The sequence below is a fragment of the Schistocerca gregaria genome, chromosome 4 (genome assembly GCF_023897955.1).
Source record: "Schistocerca gregaria isolate iqSchGreg1 chromosome 4, iqSchGreg1.2, whole genome shotgun sequence".
Classification (NCBI taxonomy): domain Eukaryota; kingdom Metazoa; phylum Arthropoda; class Insecta; order Orthoptera; family Acrididae; genus Schistocerca; species Schistocerca gregaria.
In genome coordinates this window covers 325241543-325265658 of record NC_064923.1, presented here as the reverse complement: position 1 = coordinate 325265658, position 24116 = coordinate 325241543, and the positions used below count along the sequence as shown (strand labels likewise).

At 43.3% G+C, this 24116-nt stretch overlaps 1 protein-coding gene across 7 annotated transcripts in view; it reads left to right on the top strand.

Moving 5' to 3' along the window:
• LOC126365733 (multiple PDZ domain protein) overlaps nt 1–24116 on the top strand; it is a 2074088-nt gene that overhangs the window by 1612887 nt on the left and 437085 nt on the right. For all 7 annotated transcript variants that reach the window (XM_050008182.1, XM_050008180.1, XM_050008184.1 and 4 more), the window contains one exon: nt 18743–18837. In XM_050008182.1, the coding sequence (XP_049864139.1) occupies nt 18743–18837 (95 nt within the window). The remainder of the gene's footprint in view (nt 1–18742; nt 18838–24116) is intronic.

Genomic DNA, 24116 nt, shown 5'->3' with positions numbered 1-24116 from the left:
AACCTAAGGAAGCAGGCCTTGGTGGCCGAGAGGTTCTAGGCGCTTCAGTCCGGAACCGCACGACTGCTATGGTCGCAGGTTCGAATCCTGCCTCGGGCATGGATGTGTGTGAAGTCCTTAGGTTAGTTAGGTTTAAGTAGTTCTAAGTTCTAGGGGACTGATGACCTCAGATGTTAAGTCCCATAGAACTCAGAGCCATATGAACCATGCTTGTATGTTGTTGTGGTCTTCAGTCCAGAGACTGGTTTGGTGCAGCTCTCCATGCTACTCTATCCTGTGCAAGCTTCTTCATCTCCCAGTACCTACTGCAACCTACATCCTTCTGAATCTGTTTAGTGTATTCATCTCTTGGTCTCTTACATTTCTATAATATTGTCGTCAAGTACATCTCCCTTGTATAGACCCTCGTATACTCCTTCCACCTCTCTGCTTCACCTTCTTTGCTTAGAACTGGGTTTCCATCTGAGCTCTTGATATTCATGCAAGTAGTTCTCTTTTCTCCAAAGGTCTCTTTAATTTTCCTGTAGTGATATGCGCCTCTACATCCTTACATTTGTCCTGTAGCCAGCCCTGCTTAGCCATTTTGCACTTCCTGTCGATCTCATTTTTGAGACGTTTGTATTCCCTTTTGCCTGCTTCATTTACTGCATTTTTATATTGTCTCCTTTCATCAACTAAATTCAATATCTCTTCTGTTACCCAAGGACTTTTATTAGCCCTCTTCTTTTTATCTACTTGATCCTCTGCTACCTTCACTATTTCGTCTGTCAAAGCTACCTATTCTTCTTCTACTGTATTTCGTTCCCCCATTCTTGTCAATCGTTCCCTAATTCTCTCCCTGAAGCTGCCTACAACTTCTGGTTCTTTCAGTTTATCCAGGTCCCATCTCCTCAGATTCCCACCTTTTTGCAGTTTCTTCAGTTTTAATCTGCAGTTCATAACCAATAAATTGTGGTCAGAGTCCACATCTGCCCCTGGAAATGTCTTACAATTTAAAACCTGGTTCCTGAATCTCTGTCTTAACATTATATGATCTATCTGAGACCTTCCAGTATGTCCAGGAAATGTATATAGAATCGAATACGATCCTTCCGAAGCAACGCGGAACGGAATCTCTTTCTTTGGGTTCACTTGCCGCATGAATTGGTGGCAGGTTAACTACACCACCGCAGTCTTCCCTCCTGTACGAGTTTCGGGCACGGAATTTCCGCTAGCAACGCGTCCACTGTTTAATGTACGGCCTCTCGGCTGCGCAGCTTAGGTTGGCTTAGCGTGACTACTGCATGGCGGGAAAATTCACGCGAGTCGCCTACCCCTGGCCGCTTACCGGGCTCGGGCGGTCTCGGCAATTTCCGTCACCTTTGCAATTACCTGCCGCCGCGGACTCCCAATTACTGGCCAGGTGCAGCCGCCCAGATCCTGGTCGCCGGCCGCCGGCGGATATTGCGTTTGCTGGCTTCTGCATTCTGCCACACGTACATGCCACCTGCGCAGGTAACCGGCGTCGCCGACCAGGCCGTGTCTGAGGTACTCGGGGCGGGCAGAGGTAAGTGCAACTCGTATGCAGTGCACCGTATTCAGAAATTGGTACCTACACCGTCCCCGAAGCGAAAGAATTGTTTCTAAATTCCATTTTTCGTTTCTTCTTCCTCCGCATAGTAGGCTATCTTGTTATACGCTACTGGCCATTAAAATTGCTACACTAAGAAGAAATGCAGATGATAAACGGGTATTCATTGGACAAATATCTTATACTAGAACTGACATGTGATTACAGTTTCACGCAATTTGGGTTCATAGATGCTGAGAAATCAGTACCCAGAACAACCACCTCTGGCAGTAATAACGGCCTTGATACGCCTGGGCATTGAGTCAAACAGAACTTGGATGGCGTGTACAGGTACAGCTGCCCATGCAGCTTCAACACGATCCACATTTCATCAAGAATAGTGACTGGCGTATTGTGACGAGCCAGTTGCTCGGCCACCATTGACCAGACCTTTTCAATTGGTGAGAGATCTGGTGAATGTGCTGGCCAGGGCAGCAGTCGAACATTATCTGTATCCAGAAAGGCCCGCACAGGACCTGCAACATGCGGTCGTTGATTATCCTGCTGAAACGTAGGGTTTCGCAGGGATCGAATGAAGGGTAGAGTCACGGGTCGTAACGCATCTGAAATGTAACGTCCACTGTTCAAAGTGTCGTCAGTGCGAACAAGAGGTGACAGAGACGTGTAACCAATGGCACCCCATACCATCCCGCCGGGTGATACGCCAGTATGGCGATGACGAATACACGATTCCAATGTGCGTTCACCGCGATGTCGCCAAACACGGATGCGACCATCATGATGCTGTAAACAAAACCTGGATTCATCCGAAAAAATGACGTTTTGCTATTCGTGCACCCCGGTTTGTCGCTGAGTACACCATCGCAGGCGCTCCTGTCTGTGATGCAGCGTCAAGGGTAACCGCAGCCAAGGTCGACGAGCTGATAGTCCATGCTGCTCCAAACGTCGTCGAACTGTTCGTGCAGATGATTGTTGTCTTGCAAACGTCACCATCTGTTGACTCAGGGATCGAGACGTGGCTGCACGATCCGTTACAGCCATGCGGATAAGATGACTGTCATCTCGACTGCTAGTGATACGAGGCCGTTTGGATCCAACACGGCGTCCCGCAATCGTGATAGACTACAATCTGACCTTTATCAGAGTCTCTCCTTACACGAGGCATCACAACAACGTTTCGCCAGGGAACGCCGGTCAACGACTGTTTGTATATGAGAAATCGGCTGGAAACGTTCCTCATGTCAGCACGTTGTAGGTGTCGCCACCGGCGCCAACCTTGTGTGAATGCTCTGAAAAGCTATTCATTTGCATATCACAGCATCTTCTTCCTGTCGATTAAATTTCGCGTCTATAGCACGTCATTTTAATTGCCAGTAGTGTATTTGTATGCGGCTTGTATGTAATTCTAAGTGAAAGCTGAGAAGAGTTACAGTAATAGAAGCGAAAATATTCCAGTAAACATACGTCCATAAACGAACCGCTTGCCGGATAACTGCGAATGTGTGATTCCCAGCCTCCAATTACTTCAGTATGAAATATTGTCCACGTTAGTATAATTGTATAGGAAAGTAAACTCTTCGATTGAGTCCTCATATATCACCCACGATTCGTGTTAGAGAACTGTGGTAGATACATGATCAGGACCAGCACATTTTCCTGGTGGTAGAAGACGTCAGTATTATCTACGATGGGTTTTTCTGGCCGGTGTTATCTCAGAAGTGAAATGTGCAGCACTCCCATTGATTTGTTTGAAAAATTGCAGTAGTGTGGTGTGCGTTCTTGAAGATTTAGGAAATGATCCGGGGGTAATTGAAGAAATCGTAACTCACTGCAGAGACGAGTCCAGCATAGCTCCCAAACGCAAGAACGACGTTCAGAACATCTCTTGTAACAACTACGACTGTTCAGTAATTTGTAACATGTAATTGGGAGCAGTATCGTTATTCTTGATAAAGTACTCTATGGTTTAAATTTGAGCCTAGCTAGGGGAGGATTTCATCGAAAAGTGTACATTTCAAGTGAATTTATGCTAATGGCTCGAAACCATACATTCGCCATTTATCTCTCAAACAGCTTTTTTGCAGACAGATGTTTACTAGAACGTTTTTATTTCATCGCCGTATTTTGTTCAATATTGTCGTATTACGCCATTACGTTTGATACATTCTCTATTTAATTTACTGAGGTAGACATCCAGTTTTTGCTCGGTCGTCCAAATGGCCCCACATTGTTTGGCTAATTTATTTTTACTGCCTTTTGTGTGAATTCATAGAACTTAAGTTTTTCCAATTTCTACGTTCTCACTTCTTGTGTTCACTATCCCTGCGTTCACTATTCTTGTGTTCCCTGTTGTTCTTATGAAATATGATTCTTATTTTCTTCTCTGTCGTTAGAATACAAACTTTGATTACATATGGCAGGGTAAGAATAGGTATAATTTCAGATATGATTTTGTGTAGTTCCATCATAGTTTCATTTACTGCATTATTTTTAAAATTTCTCGTAAGTGTAGCATTAATCTGATCGAACCTTGACATTTTGTTTGCAGTGTCCACTTTTTCTTGAAAAGATGAGATGTATCGCATGAAGTTCCGTGTCTAAACCTTTCCATTTGCACATTTTCATTGCTGTTCTACTCTTCTCTCCTGTAGTGTTGTTGGTCGAAATACAACGTTTTTTCCTGTACAGCTGTCAAGTCCACCAGGGTTCTCCACTTTATGAAGATATACTTCGTTATCAGATACATCAGTCATTATTACTTCAGAACTGGATTTGTGCCCGACTTCTCCCAAATAAGAGTGCATTTTTTTAACCATTGCGCACCTCAGTCAGTCATTGAGTATGTGAGAACAGAAGGCCAACGAGATTTGTCAACTTGGGACATCATCAATGTCTCGATCTTGCATGACGTGTGAAAATGAGGATAGTTTAGATCGAATATAAAATAATTTATAATACTGTTAGTAAATATATGGGAAAATACGCGCACTTTATTTTACAGATGTAATATGCTCGCTCCCTCTCTCTCTCTCTCTCTCTCTCTCTTTCTCTCTCTCTCTCTCTCTCTCGCTCTCTCTTTTTTTTTTTTTTACTGTATATTTCTCGGCAAACTGAAAATCGGGACAGGAAGCTATTTACACATAATGATAATGAATTTGAGGCGTATTTCTGAATTACAGTAAGTATGATTTTTGAATATGGCCACTGCGGCGCTGTAGCCGGCGATCCGCGCATGCGCATTCAATATGTTCATCTTTTAGCTGTCCAAGACGCCATTACGGAAGCATTCGTCAGAGTTTAGTTTTCTCTGTATAATTCTGGCCGTTAATGCAGCAACGCTACGAAGACGGCATGCAACAAACCTCAAATTAAAATGCACTGGGAAATCCTTGGTGAAGACTGCCTTAAAAAAACCACATTATCTCACTACCAGGCCGAGTCATCTACACGTCTACTCCGCAAGTAACGTAACGGTATGTGTAGGAGGGTACTTTTACTACCAATATCATTGTCCCCGACTGCTTCTTCTCTCACGAATGCTGCGTGGAAAGAACGCCTGTTGGTAATCTTCCCTGTGAACTTTAATTTAAGTGAAGTTGTCTTGGTCATTTGGCTAGCACTGGTAATGTACAGCTGATTTTTCTGGATAACAGACGCGAGACAGCATCGAGCAGTACTGAACGCAAGCTTAAGAGCGAAAAGTAAAATAGTGTTATCGACAGCAAGTACCATTACTAAATGGAACAAGTTTGATTCCAAATAAGACACACGGCTCATACCGTCGACATTTGCCCTGTATTTCTCATTGTTTTCAGTGCAGTGCGCATACAAATCTCAGATGTTAAGTTCCATAGTGCTCAGAGACATTTGAACCTTTTTTTTTTTTTTTTTTAACGGCGTTGAATGTGGATCCCTTACACTCAAATACCAGGGATGGGCAAAATATTTCGATGTCTGAAAATGTCGTGATTCTTTAATAATAGTACCGTTATTTCTTGTCGAAATATAGATTATCGATAAATCAATTAATCAATATTAAAGATTGAGGAGGAAAGTGATACTTTTGCTTGTCTGTCTTTTCTTGACTCACAGGCAGTATAGTTCTCTTTGGCTTTTGTCTTGCCCATTCCAGTTATTATCAATCTTTTCAATCTAACAGTGTCATTGTAAATGATAGATATGAGGTGCAAAACAGTTGGTGACTGCACTGTTTGAGAATGTTACAAATTACCACTCCCTGCTCTCAGCTTCGAGGCAGAATGTGCGTTCTGCTTGCCCCCGAGTGCCTTCATCAAGAAAAGGTACTGTTGAAGTAACGTAGACTCGGCGCAGTAGTCATACATATTACTACACTGTTGTTGTCTGAAATATTTATTGGCAGCACTATATATTTCATGCGCAGAATATATATCACAAGCTTTTCATTCCCGAGACATCTCTCGCGTAAGGATGGACCAAAAATATCCGTGTTTTAAAACATCGATATTTTTGTCCTTGTTGTATCGATACAATATATATCAATATTTTTGAAAGGTGTCCATCCCGCAAAATAACCAGAAGGAATCTCTGAATAACCTTTGAAAGTTGGTCGGTGGAGTTCCGCTTCACCCTTTACATTACAAATGTAACATCCCAAGAACACTCCGGTGGGTACTCCAAAATTACTAGTACATCTGTTTGTTTCGCCCCTTTAAGAACGAAATGTTGAGTTCTGTCTGATATGCATCATGGATCCAGTCGCAATTTTGATCAGATACTCGGCAACTTCGTACGTAGTTTACTAAACAGCAGTGCGGATTTGTATCAGTTGCCTTTCGAAAATCGCAATACGGCATCAACCTGTGCTCTGGGTCACTCGGACGAACAGAGCGAGTTGAGTTTCACAAGATCTCTTTTGGAAAATGCATATTGATTTTTATCATAATTTGGCCATGTATTAAAACTGACAGCTAGCACTCACTGCATTTTAAAACTGAGAGCTACCACTCACTGCAGTAATAAGGAAATTTCCTTTATACGCAGCGTTCCGGGTTGGATTTCCTGTCCACCTGGCAGATTTAATCACGAAGTTTCAAACAGCATGTTCTGAAGATGGCGTTTTTATGATTTTCTGCTGGAAAACAAATCATCCTCTGCAGTACATATTGCCTGCCCATCAGCTCTCATAATAACAGGCGTGAATCAAGCAGCCAGCTGCTGCATTGACTAATCACGAAACATCTTGGGGACGTAGATGTACAGGAAGGACTTTACCGCAGGCATCATACCGGGAAGAACCAAAGGTCGATTCGGTGGTTGAAATACACTGGCGTGCATAATTTTTGAGGACGAATGTAGCTATCACATGATGTGTCACTACCAAGTAACATAGCTCGATGAAGCTTGGACCATAGATAGAAAGAACCGGTACCATATGATACGAAAGGTAACTCAAAGAAATACGCAATGAGACGAAAACGTGAACCACCGAAACTATCATCGTTTTGATGATTCAGGTACTATGGTATGGGTAGTTTAAAGTTCTTATTTTTTATTCTATCTGTTGTTTAATGAGCGCCGGGCGTTGTGGCCAAGCGGTTCTAGGCGCTTCAGTCTGGAACGCGCGACCCCTACAGTAGTCGCAGGTTCGGATCCTACCTCGGGCAGGGATGTGTGTGATGTCCATAGGTTAGTTAGGTTTAATTGGTTCTAAGTTCTAGGGTACTGATGACGTCAGATGTTAAGTCCCATAGTGCTCAGAGCTATTTGAGCCATTTTTGTTTAATGAGCGTTTCATTAATGTGATTGCGTATATCAGAAGCTATATTTGTTACCGTTTCTGTCAACTCGACTACGGAAATCTCCACTTCCTCCTGTTTCGACTTCATAGTATGCATTTCCTGTGTCACCTTTTGTAACTCTAAAGGAAATTATTTTTGGGCCTCGCACAACTCTGTTATCTCATTTGAGATCTATTGTTGTTGCGTCACTAACGATTGAATAACCACTGACATATCTGTCTGCTTCTGACATATGTCAGACTGCTTTTGTGTCATGTTTGTTTGCTTCTGTAACATGGTTTGCACTGCAGTTGACATGCCAGTTTGCTTTTGTGACATATCCTCCTGCTTCTGGTATACAGCCTGTACTACAACAGACAAAAGTTTTAGTTGCTCTAAAATCTGAGCCATGGGGTGTGTCTCTTGCTGAGACGAAGTTACTATTTTCTCTACAGCATATTTATCACTCATTTCATGAAAGACTGGAAATTTTTTCTGATCCATCTTTTTTCGGGCTCTAGCTTTTACCATAACAAATCAAAAAACAAACACAATATCCAACAGGTTTCACACTTAAATACACTATAACAAGAAATTACACCTGACGAGAATGAACGTAAATTTCTCTATATCCACTTCTGCAGTGCTGCAAAGAAATGAAAAATCTAACTACCTCTTCCTCCACAGACTGAGAATATTAATTTCTTTCTACATATAGACCAGATTGAATAAAGGTTGTGAAATTTTTGTGTGTGCCTGCCTTATTCAGCTTGCAGCGGTGTGAAGTTCTTCAGTGGGGATCGTGACTGCTCTGCTCACCGTACCAAACTCCATCGAAGCTCAGCGTACATGGAACACACGCAATGAAACGATTAGTACATACACACAATATACAACAACGGTTCTTAATTGTTGGCGGTCCTGTACCAGGACGCCAGTTTAAAGTTCTTATTTTTTATTCTCTCTATTAATTAATGAGCGTTTTATGAATGCCATTGCGTATTATTATTAATTGATTTTTATTTGTGGTTTGGTTTAGCGATTTCTTTTTACAGTTTTCTCCTTATTTAAGCTGAGTCCTTTTAATTATGTCTGCGGTGCTTATGAAGTGTATATTGCTTACTGTTCTCCTTAAGTTAAAGAATACGGTAATATCATTTGCGTTTCGCAGCAGCAGATCTCGTTTAGTCTCCTTGCTGGAATTTCTCCACCTGAAATCGCTAAAGATAATTTATCGTTCTACGGAAATCGATCGGTGCAGCCAAGTCCTATTCTGTGTCATGTGTATGGAATGTGGCATCCAACTTTAGTTCGTGAAATTATTTAGGTCTTCCGAGAAACATTCTCGACAAATCCCAAAACCGTGTAAACTCCAGATTCGCACCATCAATGCACACAGCACTTCCGAACGACTTGTGTCTCTTTAATCACTGAATATTTCTTTTGAAGTGATTAAGGGTTATGCACTCTGTACACCTGATAATCCTTTTGGGCTTTTATACCTATGTCGTTATCAGGAGAAAGAAAACTGGTGTTCTACGAATCAGAGCGTGGAATGTCAGATCCCTTAATCGGGCAGGTAGTATAGAAAATTTAAAAAGGGAAATGGATAGGTTAAAGTTAGATATAGTGGGAATTAGTGAAGTTCGGTGGCAGGAGGAACAAGACTTTTGGTCAGGTGACTACAGGGTTATAAACACAAAATCAAATAGGGGTAATGCAGGAGTAGGTTTAATAATGAATAGGAAAATAGGAATGCGGGTAAGCTACTACAAACAGCATAGTGAACGCATTATTGTGGCCAAGATAGACACGAAGCCCACACCTACTACAGTAGTACAAGTTTATATGCCAACTAGCTGTGCAGATGAGGAAGACATTGAAGAAATGTATGATAAAATAAAAGAAATTATTCAGATAGTGAAGAGTGACGAAAATTTAATAGTCATGGGTGACTGGAATTCGGTAGTAGGAAAAGGGAGAGAAGGAAACGTAGTAGGTGAATATGGACTGGGGCAAAGAAATGAAAGAGGAAGCCGCCTGGTTGAATTTTGCACTTAATCATAGCTAACACTTGGTTCAAGAATCATAAAAGAAGGCTGTATACATGGAAGAAGCCTGGAGATACTAAAAGGTATCAGATAGATTATATAATGGTAAGACAGAGATTTAGGAACCAGGTTTTAAATTGTAAGACATTTCCAGGGGCAGATGTGGACTCTGACCACAATCTATTGGTTATGACCTGTAGATTAAAACTAAAGAAACTGCAAAAAGGTGGGAATTTAAAGAGATGGGACCTGGATAAACTAAAAGAACCAGAGGTTGTACAGAGTTTCAGGGAGAGCATAAGGCAACAATTGACAGGAATGGGGGAAAGAAATACAGTGCAAGAAGAATGGGTAGCTTTGAGGGTTGAAGTAGTGAATGCAGCAGAGGATCAAGTAGGTAAAAAGACGAGGGCTAGTAGAAATCCTTGGGTAAAAGAAGAAATATTGAATTTAATTGATGAAAGGAGAAAATATAAAAATGCAGTAAATGAAGCAGGCAGAAAGGAATGCAGACGTCTCAAAAATGAGGTCGACAGGAAGTGCAAAATGGCTAAGCAGGGATGGCTAGAGGACAAATGTAAGGATGTAGAGGCTTATCTCACTAGGGGCAAGGTAGATACTGCCTACAGGAAAATTGAAGAGACCTTTGGAGATAAGAGAACCACTTGTATGAACATCAAGGGCTCAAATGGCAACCCAGTTCTAAGCAAAGAAGGGAAAGCAGAAAGGTGGAAGGAGTATATAGAGGGTCTATAGAAGGGCGATGTACTTGAGGACAATATTATGGAAATGGAAGAGGATGTAGATGAAGATGAAATGGGAGATACGATACTGCGTGAAGAGTTTGACATAGCACTGAAAGACCTGAGTCGAAACAAGGCCCCCGGAGTAAACAACATTCCATTGGAACTACTGACGGCCTTGGGAGAGCCAGTCCTGACAAAACTCTACCATCTGGTGAGCAAGATGTATGAGATAGGCGAAATATCCTCAGACTTCAAAAAGAATATAATAATTCCAATCCCAAAGAAAGCAGGTGTTGACAGATGTGAAAATTACCGAACTATCAATTTAATAAGTCACAGCTGCAAAATACTAACGCGAATTCTTTACAGACGAATGGAAAAACTAGTAGAAGCCGACCTCGGGGAAGATCAGTTTGGATTCCGTAGAAATGTTGGAACACGTGAGGCAATACTGTCCCTACGACTTATCTTAGAAACTAGATTAAGGAAGGGTAAACCTACGTTTCTAGCATTTGTAGACTTAGAGAAAGCTTTTGACAATGTTGATTGGAATACTCTCTTTCAAATTCTGAAGGTAGCAGGGGCAAAATACAGGGAGCGAAAGGCTATTTACAATTTGTACAGAAACCAGATGGCATTTATAAGAGTCGAGGGGCATGAAAGGGAAGCAGTTGTTGGGAAGGGAGTGAGACAGGGTTGTAGCCTCTCCCCGATGTTATTCAATCTGTATATTGAGCAAGCAGTGAAGGAAACAAAAGAAAAATTCGGAGTAGGTATTAAAATCCATGGAGAAGAAATAAAAATGTTGAGGTTCGCCGATGACATCGTAATTTTGTTAGAGACAGCAAAGGACTTGGAAGAGCAGTTGAACGGAATGGACAGTGTCTTCAAAGGAGGATATAAGATGAACATCAACAAAAGCAAAAGGAGAATAATGAAATGTAGTCGAATTAAGTCGGGTGATGCTGTGGGAATTAGATTAGGAAATTAGACACTTAAAAGTAGTAAAGGAGTTTGGCTATTTGGGGAGCAAAATAACTGATGATGGTCGAAGTAGAGAGGATATAAAATGTAGACTGGCAATGGCAAGGAAAGCGTTTCTGAAGAAGAGAAATTTGTTAACATCGAGTATAGATTTAAGTGTCAGGAAGTCATTTCTGAAAGTATTTATATGGAGTGTAGCCATGTATGGAAGTGAAACATGGACGATAAATAGTTTGGACAAGAAGAGAATAGAAGCTATCGAAATGTGGTGCTACAGAAGAATTCTGAAGATTAGATGGGTAGATCACATAACTAATGAGGAAGTGTTGAACAGGGTTGGGGAGAAGAGAAGTTTGTGGCACAACTTGACCATAAGAAGGGGTCGGTTGGTAGGACATGTTCTGAGGTATCAAGGGATCACCGATTTAGTATTGGAGGGCAGCGTGGAGGGTAAAAATCGTAGAGGGAGACCAAGAGATGACGACACTAAGCAGATTCAGAAGGATGTAGGTTGCAGTAGGTACTGGGAGATGATGAAGCTTGCACAAGATGGAGTAGCATGGAGAGCTGCATCAAACCAGTCTCAGGACTGAAGACCATAACAACAACAACATACGTATTTATTTTCTTCAGTACCATAAAACATAGATTACTGCCTTAATGGCGGCTTCCAACAATCTCCTCTCAATCCGACATAGAACATCTTTCTTCCAATGTCCAACATCTCATTGCCGTAGCTTAATACTGTCTCTTTGTTATCGAGTTCGCACGGAGATGCTTAAATTCCACAGAGTATTTATCTCTCGCGCAGGTATTTTACATTATGGTCGTATTAATATTCCGTCGCACCTTGTTTATGGGGTTTTGCACCACAAAACGCTGCAGTAGGCGTAAGATTTCATGAGCGTACATACCTCCATTCCGTTGAACATAGTACACTGACTGGTCGCGTTGTTGTGACACTGTACTCCTCCGTGTACATCTCTCCAGGGGTGAATTCGGCCGTGATTTAATTTTTATTGATGACAGTGTACGACTGTATCGAACAGCGTAGGTTGAGCAACTCCTGGAAGGTGAAGAGCTGCTGACGTGCTAGTTTCCCTGACTTTAGAGACGTATTACAGCACATCCACATGGACCAGGGACTATCCAGCGATTGTCAGCCGCGCTGGTGGAGGATTGGAACTTCCAACCCCAAGAAATCTTTACTATCCTTGTGCCCAGCATGGGAGCACGTTCTAGGCGCTTCAGTCTAGAACTGCGAGACCGCTACGGTCGCAGCTTCGAATCCTGCTTCGCGCATGGATGTGTGTGCTGTCGCTAGGTTCGTTAGGTTTAAGTAGTTCTAAGTTCTAGGGGACTGATGACCTCAGATGTTAAGTCCCATAGTGCTCAGAGCCATTTGAACCATTTGGGAGCAGGATGCAGAGGATGCACTGCCGTCCGTGGTGATCACACACCCTACGAAGAACTATGTCCGCCATTTTTCACTGATTAAGAAAGGCCACCAATAGAAGGAAGTAACAAGAAAAATACTCTTTGACGTTTCGAAAGGCGCTATAGGCTGGTCGGCAGAGAGAAATTCGAGCTATAAAAAACAGACATTTTCATTTGATGGCGTATTACGAGTACCTAGTCTGTTTGCGGTGGCAGCTCAAAGTGTAGCTGCATGGCACCTAGTAGGAGGTCTACTGAGCACACGTCGCAGGCTTTAGGTACTGGCCGCTTCAGAAAGCCTACAAAAACGAAGCTGAGTGATCCTCCCGGTTCCTGTTTAAACACTCGGTCCCAGAAAAAGAGTCGGTATGTTCTCGTAGTCGCCACTATTTCCTACAGGGTGATTTTTTTCCACCGTGTACAAACTGTAGGGGTTGATCGGGGAGAGGATACGGAACAAAAAAAGATCTAATGAACTTATGTCCGGAAATGCATGGTTTTCAAGGTATAAACCATTTATTCAATCATACTTTGTTACAGGGACTGCGGTCTAATACGCGTTGTACCATGCAGCTGAACTTACAGTATGCATGGTTTCCTCATAGAGCGTGCACTGTTCCTCATACGTCATGCCCTAGCTCTCTCTCCTGCCATAGTACTTGGTAATAGTGTGTCGGATTCACTTCTCCAACGGGCGGCAAGGTTGTATGGGGAGACCTATCCCCGCCGACAACGACCACAGCATTCAGTGGTTCAAATGGCTCTGAGCCCTATGGGACTTAACATATATGGTCATCAGTCCCCTAGAACTTAGAACTACTTAAACTTAACTAAGTTAAGGACACCACACAACACCCAGCCATCACGAGGCAGAGAAAAACCCTGACCCCGCCGGGAATCGAACCCGGGAACCCGGTCGTGGGAAGCGAGAACGTTACCGCACGACCACGAGATGCGGGCCCACAGCATTCAGTGTTTGCAACAGTGTTTCGTCGTTTGTCTGAGACAGGGTCGTTTCAGGAAGCAGGAAATCATGAAGCACGTACCCGAAATGTTGGACACGAGAGCTGGAGGAAAATGTGATTAACACTGTGGAAGGCGACCAGTCAGTTGGCCCGCCCGCACAGGGTATGCCAGACGACCGTGTGGAACATTCTCCATGACAACTGTTATTACCTCTATCACTTACAGCGTTTGCATGGCTTACTAGCGACACACTTTCCACATTAGGAGCAGTTTTGTCACTGCTTTCTTCACCGGTATTTGTGCCATCCATCGCATTCACAGGTTTACGCAGAGTGATATCTCCAACTTTCATGACAGTCGTCTATGGGATAGCCCCCATGGTATGGTGGCGGCGAATCATCAGCATCGGTGCAGCCGGAATGCGTGGGCTGGGGTAACTGGCGACCGTATTTCGAGACCAATCTACCTTCCACTTCGGCCAAGAGGCTGGAATTATCGGCGTTTCTTGCAAGTGGCTTAGCCTTCCCTGCTGGAAGAAGTGCCATTGACGATTCGAAGAGTTATGAGGATGCTACATGTCGGTGCTCCACCCCCACCCCCCACCCCCCCCCCCCCCGCTACCCCCCACCCCCGCCCTCCCATTCACCGTTAGCGCCCGGACGCATCTTAATCGTGTCTTCCCTGGTCGATGGATCGGATGAGGTGTCCAGTTGCATGGTGTCGTCGTTCACCACATCTCAACCCATGCGATTTCTGGTTATGGGGCCATCTCAAAAGCATCGTGTATACAGATCTCATTCCAGATGTGGAGACACTGGAGCAGCACATTCATTCTGCCTTTAACACTGTTCGGAGGCAGCTGGCTGATGTGAACGTGTGAAACAGAACATGCTACGGCTCGCACACGCATGCGTTGAGGGACGTAGAAACCGTTTTCAGCACACATCGTTAACTGTGGCTGCATGGTACATCGCTATTAGACCGCAGTCTCTGTAACAATGTATGATTGGATAAATCGTCTCTAGATCGAAACCATCCATTTCCGGACATGAGTTCATTAGACCTTTTTTGTTCCGTCTCCTCTCGTCGATCAATCCCTAGAGTTCGTACACGGTGGAAAAAATCACACTGTATTGCAACCCTAAATGGCCGTTCCGAAATGCAAACTAGGACACCTTTTAGGGCGAGTTCTGCCCTCAGATAAAAGTATTACTGCCAACTGCCTCCCGGCAGGGATGTCCTTGCTGTCATTGCGCCCTCCTTCACACAAAGCAACTCCGTAATGCTCCTCCTCGCGTGTCATCTCGGATTTCCGCAGCGTCTAGTCATTGTTCAGCTATATTTGCCAACTTTTTGAGAGCCAAATAACGTACAGTGTTTTATTCCAAGGAGAGGTAAATGAAGTACATTTAAAAAAATCAACTCTACTCAATATTTAGTTATTTATTCACTTAAATACGATTTTTTTTGTTTTCGGCATTAAATGCTTAGTTGGCTTTAAATGTTTAATAACTGGTGCTAGATTGAAAATTTATGTTTGAATATTGAAAACTTACTTTTTTATTTAAATTTATTGACGCTCTGTCTCTTTCTGCGCGCTGGTTTGCACCCATCAGTGATAATTCTGTTTCGGTAAGTGCTGAGGTTACGTGAACAGAAAGCATGTAAGATACAGTTTTTTTATTTGCTTAGTAACTTTATCACTTGATTCTCACGCATATACTGTCACTTGTCGGGACCTTTATTTTGCAAGTAATATTTGTCATAATTCATTAATTTTCTTTGAATTTCTGCAATTAATACATATAAATCATTCTTGCAGATGCTATAGACCGCAAAGAATTTATCGTGAGGACAACTTTTTAATCAGTCGTATGTTTTCTTCCATTCCTACGCCACTAAGCAATGCACAAAGCCCACTATTAACAAAATGCCTACTGATAAACATGGACGAAAACTGAAGTAAAAGCTACTTATTGAAACTGAATAAAAAGCAAATATAGGAACGGCAATAACAGTGACGACGGCGGTAACAGAGTGTAGGCAACAATAATGATTTAACATTGACAAATCGATCTTGTGTTTCCGTTCATAACTGAATGCGCCGGAATGCGTCGACTGTTATCGATCGGTTGCTGCGAGAAACTGGCTTCAGTCAGCAGTCCAGCCGATACGTAAAGCTGTCTTTTACACGATCCAGTCACATGAACGTGACCACCGCCCATGTTCGACGTCAACGTGCAATAACAGCCGGCAGCTGGCAGCACTAGCAGCACAGGATTTATAAAGCGTGTCGGGAAGATAAAGAAAACAGTGCTGTCGTTGCAATGCGGAACTGGAGCGACTTATCTGACATCCCAAAAGGGCATAATTAGTGGCTTGCAGGCCAAGGGTGGACGAATTTCCAAAATGGCTGATTTTGTAAATTGTTCACATGCCGCGGGGTATACTGTGCGTGACAAAACGGCGCTATCTAAAAGCGGCACCGAGGCAACTGTGCACCACGGGCCATAAGTGACAGGGGTGAACAACGCCTGCAGAGACGTGTGCGGCCGAATGGACGTGCAGTTGTTGAGCAACTGACCGCCCAGATGAACCACGCGGCTACCAGCAGTGTCTGCTCAACGACTGTTCGGCGTTCGTTGCTACGTATGGGCCTACGCAGAAGGCGGCAAAGGCTGGAATTTGCACGCTAATACCGTTGCTTGATGTCCACTGAGTGCCGAAAGACGACCTTTTCAGATGAATCACGTCTTATGCTCAAAAATGTTCAAATGTGTGTGAAATCTTATGAAACTTAACTGCTAAGGTCATCAGTCCCTAAGATTACACACAACCTAAATTATCCTAAGGACAAACACACACACTCATGCCCGAGGGAGGACGCGAACCTCCGCCGGGACCAGCCGCACAGTCGATGACTGCAGCGCCTGAGACCGCTCGGCTAATCCCGAGCGGCTCTTATGCTCCATTGGACAAACAGCGTGTAGGGCCTGAAATGTATGTAAAGCAAACACCCTGGCACCAGGAGAACGCGTTATGATCTGGGGAATATTTTCGTGGCATTCCTTCTGTGATCTCATCATTCTGGAATACACAGTGAATCAATGTAAGTATGCGTTTATCTTTGGGGACCATGTTCACCCCTACATGTAAATTTTTTTGCTCAACATGATGGCATCTACAAGCAGACCAATGTCCGCCTCCGGTAGCTGAGTGGTCAAAGCCGGCACGGTAGCTCAGCGTGTTCGGTCAGAGAGCCGGTTGGCCTCTGTAATAAAAAACTGAGTGGAAGGATCAACCACCGAACTTGAACAGGATGTCAAAAGAGAAAGACATCATGCTATTTCCGGGCATACCAGATATCGACAATGCTTCGCAAACTACCTATGGAGTGCCTTTGACAGCCCACCGTGTAGCTGGAATGTTCCAGGCAGTGGCAGATGAGGTCAGAACGAACTGCAAACGATCATACATTGAACAATCTTTATCAGTGGGCGCAGTCGCTGGGAAGCCTAGCTACGAAGTTGTAGCTTTATTTTCATGTTGCTTGTGTTTACTATCTTCGATGGTGTCCTCATTCTGTTTTAGTTTTCCAGGCTTGATTAACTATGGCTGTTCGCGCATTGATATCTTTATAAATAAACAAATAATATAAAATAAAAAAATAAAAAAATCTCGCGCCATGCAACCTTTTTTGTTAGTAATTCAAATGTATACACACACACACACACACACACATATATATATATATATATATATATATATATATATATATATATATGTGTGTGTGTGTGTATACATTTGAATTACTAAAAAAAAAGGTTGCATGGCGCGAGATTATATATATATATATATATATATATATATATATATATATATATAATTCCTGGCAATCAGTTGCAACAACTATGCATATAATACGTTGTTGAAAGTCGTTTGTCGTGAAAAAATAACACTTGAAATAAAACACACTATCACAAATAATATTCAAGTGGATACAATTTATTGAAAAGTTCGGTATACACTCGCACATAATTAGAATTAGTGACCAGAAGTAGCTGGAGTATCGCACGAACCAACCAGAGTGATAGTTATCATAGAAACATGAAAAGCAGAAAACAGCTCGACATCGAGCACATCTGATAAACGACGCGTAAAAAAAAAAAAAGTGGTCAGCGTGACAGAATGTCAATCCTTCGGGCCCGGGCGGGTTCGATTCCCGACTGGGTCGTAGATTTTCTCCGCTCAGGAACTGGGTGTTGTGTTGTCCTAATAATCATCACTTCATGCCCAATCATTTCATCCCCATCGACGCGCAAGGCGCCGAAGTGGCGTCATATCGAAAGACTTGCACACGGCGAACCGTCTATCCGACGGGAAGCCCTAGTCACTCGACATTTATTTATTGTAGCAGGACAATGAAACGTGTCACACAGCTCGCAATCTACGTGCGTGGTTCGAAGAGCGCCGGGATGAGCTTACTGTACTTCCCTGGCCACCAGACTCACCGGATTTAAACCCAATCTGTGGAGTTACCTCGAGAGGGCTTTTCGCACCATGGGTGCCCAACCGAAAAAACCAACTGGAGGTGTGACCAGCACACTCCTCTCGCTATTTTGCAGAGCTGTAGATTAAGAGGGGTGTCTTCTGTCGGTAAGAGATCTGCGAGAAGTATAGTTTGTCTGTAAATCGAAAATCGAACAGCGCTATGGTGGGGGAAAATTGCCTTTCCCCGATGAACACTACAGCTGCCGTAAGGATGATTAACAACCAATTTCCCCTGTAACACTGTAGAACAGTGTGCAGAGATTAACATAGATTCTGCGCACATGTAGTGCTTGCTTTAGCATTATTAGAAAATACCCTTCTCCCATATAGTGTTAATGTATTTTATGGGAAATAAGCCCCCTCAGGCATTTCTGCACACTGCTTCGCCAGTGCTTCATAAGGCGCACTGTGGAGGGTGGTTATATGTTTGTTAAACACCCTCCAGTAGCTTCTTGTGACGTATTGGCGTAGCCTGAGTAGGGAATTACCTGTTCGTTCTTCGGTTTGCAGACCTGTGAAGGAGGAAAGCCCATGTCCATCAGGAGGCGACCTACTTCCCTCTCGCTTCTACGCTTCTACCCCCCCCCCCCCCTCCCCCTCCAACCCCTCCTTCACCCTCGCGATGTTGACGCCACGCTGGTGGAAGCGATTTTCAAGAAGTACTTTATTGTGTTGCAGGTGAATGGCGTCGTACTCCAGGGTCGCTGCCATCTCAACGCGTCCGCCATCATCAAGGGGCTCCCCGGACCGGTCTTCAAAGTTATCGTCCTAAGGTAAGTGCAGCCAACCTCCACGTTCCCCACTGTACAAGCTCTCTACGAAACGCACTTTCCATTCAGCTCACTTAAGTAAGTTTGTGCATTCGTTTGTGAAACTTCAAGACTGAATGCTTCGTGCATCCAAGCCACCAGCTTCGTTAAAGGTAGCGTGTCTTGCAGTCTCAGGATATTCGGCGCGAGACAGCTGATGTTGGAGAAAGAAGAAAAATTGAATAAACCTATGCACGGCTGTAAATTACCGACAAGTGGCTTCATATCAAACTGCGGCTTCCTTAAATTACCGTCAGGACAAAATAAGTCCATAGAAGAGCCTTAAGCTGTTAGGATTGCACAGCTCTTCACCTGGATAAACCCTTCGGAACTTCTAATCCGTGGAAGGAAAGTACCCTAGATCAGCCTTAAACAAACGGACTGCGATATCCTCCAGTATGAACTCTATTGAGAAAACTTGATAACAAAAACTGACATACTGGATCCTTGGTGAATTTTGTTTTATGGGGATTAGGTCGTTGTCTAAGGCTTATTTCTGTGTCTAACGTTTTGTCTCCTAATGTTGTAAACATGATCAGAAGCTATTAAGACCCAGATAAAAGTTTTACACTTAAACACGCTCAGCAAGTCGTACTGGTTATACGTGCCGGTATCCACGCAAGTGTCACGTCGTGATGTCCGCATACGACTGCTTAACATCACGCAGTCGCGCCGACGTGCGTCACGGAGCTTTAGTGTGGAAGAGTTGGCGCTGTTAGTCTTGTTAGGGCCACTGCTCTCCATCTGAGTGATTGGAATGATGTCCACCATTACCGTGTAGCAGGCTTCAACTGGAATAGCTTTTTGGATTGTATCTCCAGCCAGTCGCCCTCCCGCTGGCTCACAAGCTTTCTTCTAAGACGATAACAAACAACTGAACGACATACTACATTATTTCATGTCCCTCATCGCGATCCTGGCTACGTTATTAACTTGCGTCATTGTCAGGAGGATGAATCTCTTTCTATTGATGGCGTGAAAGGAGAAGGTTGTCTTGATAATTTTGTTCACTAGGTTCGTATGCTGAATATTCTCAAGGGCAATAAGGAAATCTCATCATATGAGGCAGTTCTTATTTCGATCTGTTCTCATTCGCGCTAGCGCTTTAAAGATAGCGTCAGGCTCTGCACGGAAGACTATAAACAAGTTTAGCAGATCAACCCTGGTAACAGCGCCAGGGAACATGATCGGCCAGCCAGGTATCTCTCATTGCTTGGAGTCATCAGTGTGTGCAGTCCTAATTCGTAAAACCATCGAGCCTGCTGCTAAAAAGTCTCCACGTTTCCTGATCGTCTGGGGACTATGTGAAAAGTACTCTGTTACCAGCGATACTGACTTCTACCTAAAAAGAATGTCGAACCGAAGCTGTCGTAGCGTTCCGACCAAACTCCTTCGTACGTCTTTTCTTGGTAAACTACAATATGACGGCCACGAGGTGCCACTACAACGCAAAACAATATACTTCCGAATCCTCTACGAGCTTGTGTCAATTACGTCGATCGTTCCAGGTTTCTGGAGAAGAGCAGAAAAAATTTAAACGACTGTGACAGTTAAAATGTATCGTTTCGAAACTATCGTGTGATCCGGGTAGTGGCAAGATACAAAATTAATTCTACTTTTATTCACTTGTGCATTCCTTATACATTCTGTCATCGTACAGTACAACGCCATGAGATGCAGTAGAAATTGGTCAATTAGGCACTATATTAGCCAAACCTTGAAGTTCGGGTGAAGAGCAAAATCAGGTGTCGTAAACAATGAAAAGGCATCATGAACAAAGTTCACATCGTTTGCTCAGAATACTGCAACTGATGGCAAAAATTACGAATGAACTAAGCAAATATTAGTTAAGCATAAGTTGATATTTAAATGCTCAAGTACAACTACTTCTCTGTCTAAAGCGAATTTCTTGTACATTTTGACGTATGAGGTATCTGAAGTATTGATTTACCTGACAGCATTTAAGTTTCCACCCACTGTCATAGACACACGTGTTGGAAATGCGACAGTGTAATTCTCGTAACAGGATTTTAGGAAGATAGTCAGTGCTTCTGACAAGGCAAACTCCCCATCGCACCCCCCTCAGATTTAGTGGTAAAATGGCCCAATGGATGTCCCATCAAAATCTGTGCACGGATGAAGCACCTAAACAAGAAGAAGGTGTACTGAACTGTGAGGAAAGAAACAAAACAGGAACAATGAACTGTCCAAGCTCAAGGTGTGCAACATCGAGTGAATTTCAAGAATGCTGGCGTAATAGTTTTGTGGTCATGGTGTTGGACTGCAAAGCAGGAGATCCTTGCTCAGATCTCCTTCGTGCCCTGTTTTTCTTTTTTTCACAAGTTTATGGACTGTTTTTGAACTGTCCGGTCATTGACGTGTTTGTTCTCATTTTGCTTTCTCGGCAATTGTCATACTGCGCGCTGGTTATAGCATATGAGTCATGTGGTAAGAATATATTACCATCGTAGATAAATATGATGAATAGTGAGAGCAGGTGAGATGCCGCATAGATCTCTCACAGAAATGAAAACTACAAATAAACAGGTTCAAATGGCTCTGAGCACTATGGGACTTTACATCTGAGGTCATCAGTCCCGTAGAACTTAGAACTACTTAAACCTAACTAACCTAAAGATATCACACACATCCATTCCCGAGGCAGGACCGTAGCATTCGCGCGGTTCCGGACTGAAGCGCCTAGAACTGCTCGGCCACTGCGGTCGGCAGTAAACAGGTGTGAACTATGTTACAACGAAGCAATTCAAGACTCAAAACTTCCAAAACGGAACCCAAAAGTCATAACATGGTTTACTTGTGTGGAACAAATAGGGGGCAACTATGTCTAAAGGTCGCTTCGTTACATGTCACCGAGCGAGGTGGCGCAGTGGTTAGCACACTGGACTCGCATTCGGGAGGACGACGGTTCAATCCCGTCTCCGGCCATCCTGATTTAGGTTTTCCGTGATTTCCCTAAATCGTTTCAGGTAAATGCCGGGATGGTTCCTTTGAAAGGGCACGGCCGATTTCCTTCCCAATCCTTCCCTAACCCGAGCTTGCGCTCCGTCTCTAATGACCTCGTTGTCGACGGGACGTTAAACACTAACCACCACCACCACCACCGTTACATGTCACTGTAGGAGACACCACGACAGAGACACAAATATGAATATAGCGAACAGACACGTCAATGACAGGATGGACATTTCATAATTTTGTGGGAAAAAAATAATAGAACACGAGTTTCGCAGTCCAGCACTGTGACCACATATCCACCACCCATGGCTATTCAAAAAGCACCATGTTGCACATCTTGTACTTGGACCGTGGACGCGCTATTAACTGGGCCGTCTTAGCACTAAATCTGAGGGGGATGCGATGAGGAGGCTCCCTTGGGAGTAGAACATAAAATCTATTTCGACAAGAGCTAAACATGTGTAAGGTAACAAATAACTAATTTTATGAATAGTTTTGCAAATAATCATCAGTTTTTTTTGCAGGAAATACACAGTAAAAATGACCTCGCAGTTTTAATTCAACGAAGTAGTTTTCTGTTACTATTTGCAGGACATAGCCACAAGAGATATAAGAATATTCTCAGCTCATGTGAATGAAGGAATTAATCCCGTATGTGGACGTCTTCTAATGAAGTATTGAAAGCCTGCTATGAACTGTTCGTTCCCTTCAAAGCACTGTTACACTCACTGACATAAGATTTGAAACCAGAAACAAGTAAATAATCCTTAACGATCTATAAAATCTTTTTCCTAATAAAAATAAAGCAGACGATGTAGACGACAGGAATCTTCAGTTCAGTGCCAGCGACGAGAAACTACAGTTCAATGCCAGGGATCAGAGTTCTCAATCCAGGCAATATAGAAACTGTGGTGTTCATGCCGCATTCGAGTAACCATTTGTTAGCATGGGACTGTATTCGCTGCTGTAGCTACTGTACAGCATTGTATGGTAGTGAAACAAGGACTGTGGGAAAACCGGAACAGAAGAGAATCGGAGAATTTGAGATGTGATGCTACAGACGAAAATTAGGTGAATTTATAACGTAAGCAATGAGGAGGTTCTGCGCTGAATCGGAGAGGAAAGGAATGTGTGGAAGACATTGAGAAGGAGAAGGGACAGGATGAAAGGACAGATCGTAAGACATTAAAGAATGACTTCTGTGGTACTAGAAGGAGCTGTAGAGGGCTAAAACTGTAGAGGAAGACAAAGATTGGAATATATCCAGCAAATAAATGGGGACGTAGGTTGCAAGTGCTACTCTGAGATGAAGGGGTTGGCACAGGAGAGAAACTGGCGGCGGGCCGCGTCAAACCAGTTAGAATTCTGATGACGACTCAAAAGCTGTGCATATTGACAGACACCGTTTATCCACTCCACAAATGGCAGATGATCACGACACCTGGACCCAGAGTCTGAGAAAGCTCTGACCGTGGATTACTTCGTCTTTGAGCGACGGCAGATCGGAGGAAGTTCCGTACCAGAATTGACGACAAGAAGCATGACGTCCAGTAATAATATTTAATGTTCGCCTTATTCGAAAAATCAGTGTAACAGTGCCTAAGTCTTTACCCGTACTGACGCTTTGTAATTGCAATTTCGTCTGTAAAAAACTAACGTGATAGAGGTAAATGAATTAGATGATTATGATGAACGTCGCAGGAGATGGTCGAGTTATCATAAAAGTAGACCCTAAGAAGTAGATGGGATACAGCTAACCTTAGTGTGGTACTAGTCTTGTAAGGGTTATCACTCAGCTTTGGTGATATGAACATGTATTACCCGTGACCATATGGATAGTTATTTCCATGTAAGTGGAACTTAAGGAGTGATAATCTTACCTCGGGCAACTTTAATTTGGTCTTATGAGAATCGGAAGTAAAAACAGTGAAATTATGTGCAATATTTGTGGCGCACGAGATAGTATTACCAGACTTCGCGATCACTATATTGACTTATGAATTCCGACTGGCTCTCATGTAGGATTGACTGTGTTATACTAATGGATGTAAGAGTTTACTTATTTCACTTGGACGAGTAAATAAGGTTGCATCCATTTTTCTTAAATTAAATCAACCGAGCGGTCTAAGGCGCTGCAGTCAAGGACTGTGTGGCTGGTCCCGGTGGAGGTTCGAGTCCTCCCTCGGGCATGGGTGTGTGTGTTTGTCCTTAGGAGAATTTAGGTTAAGTAGTGTGTAAGCTTAGGCACTGATGACCTTAGCAGTTAA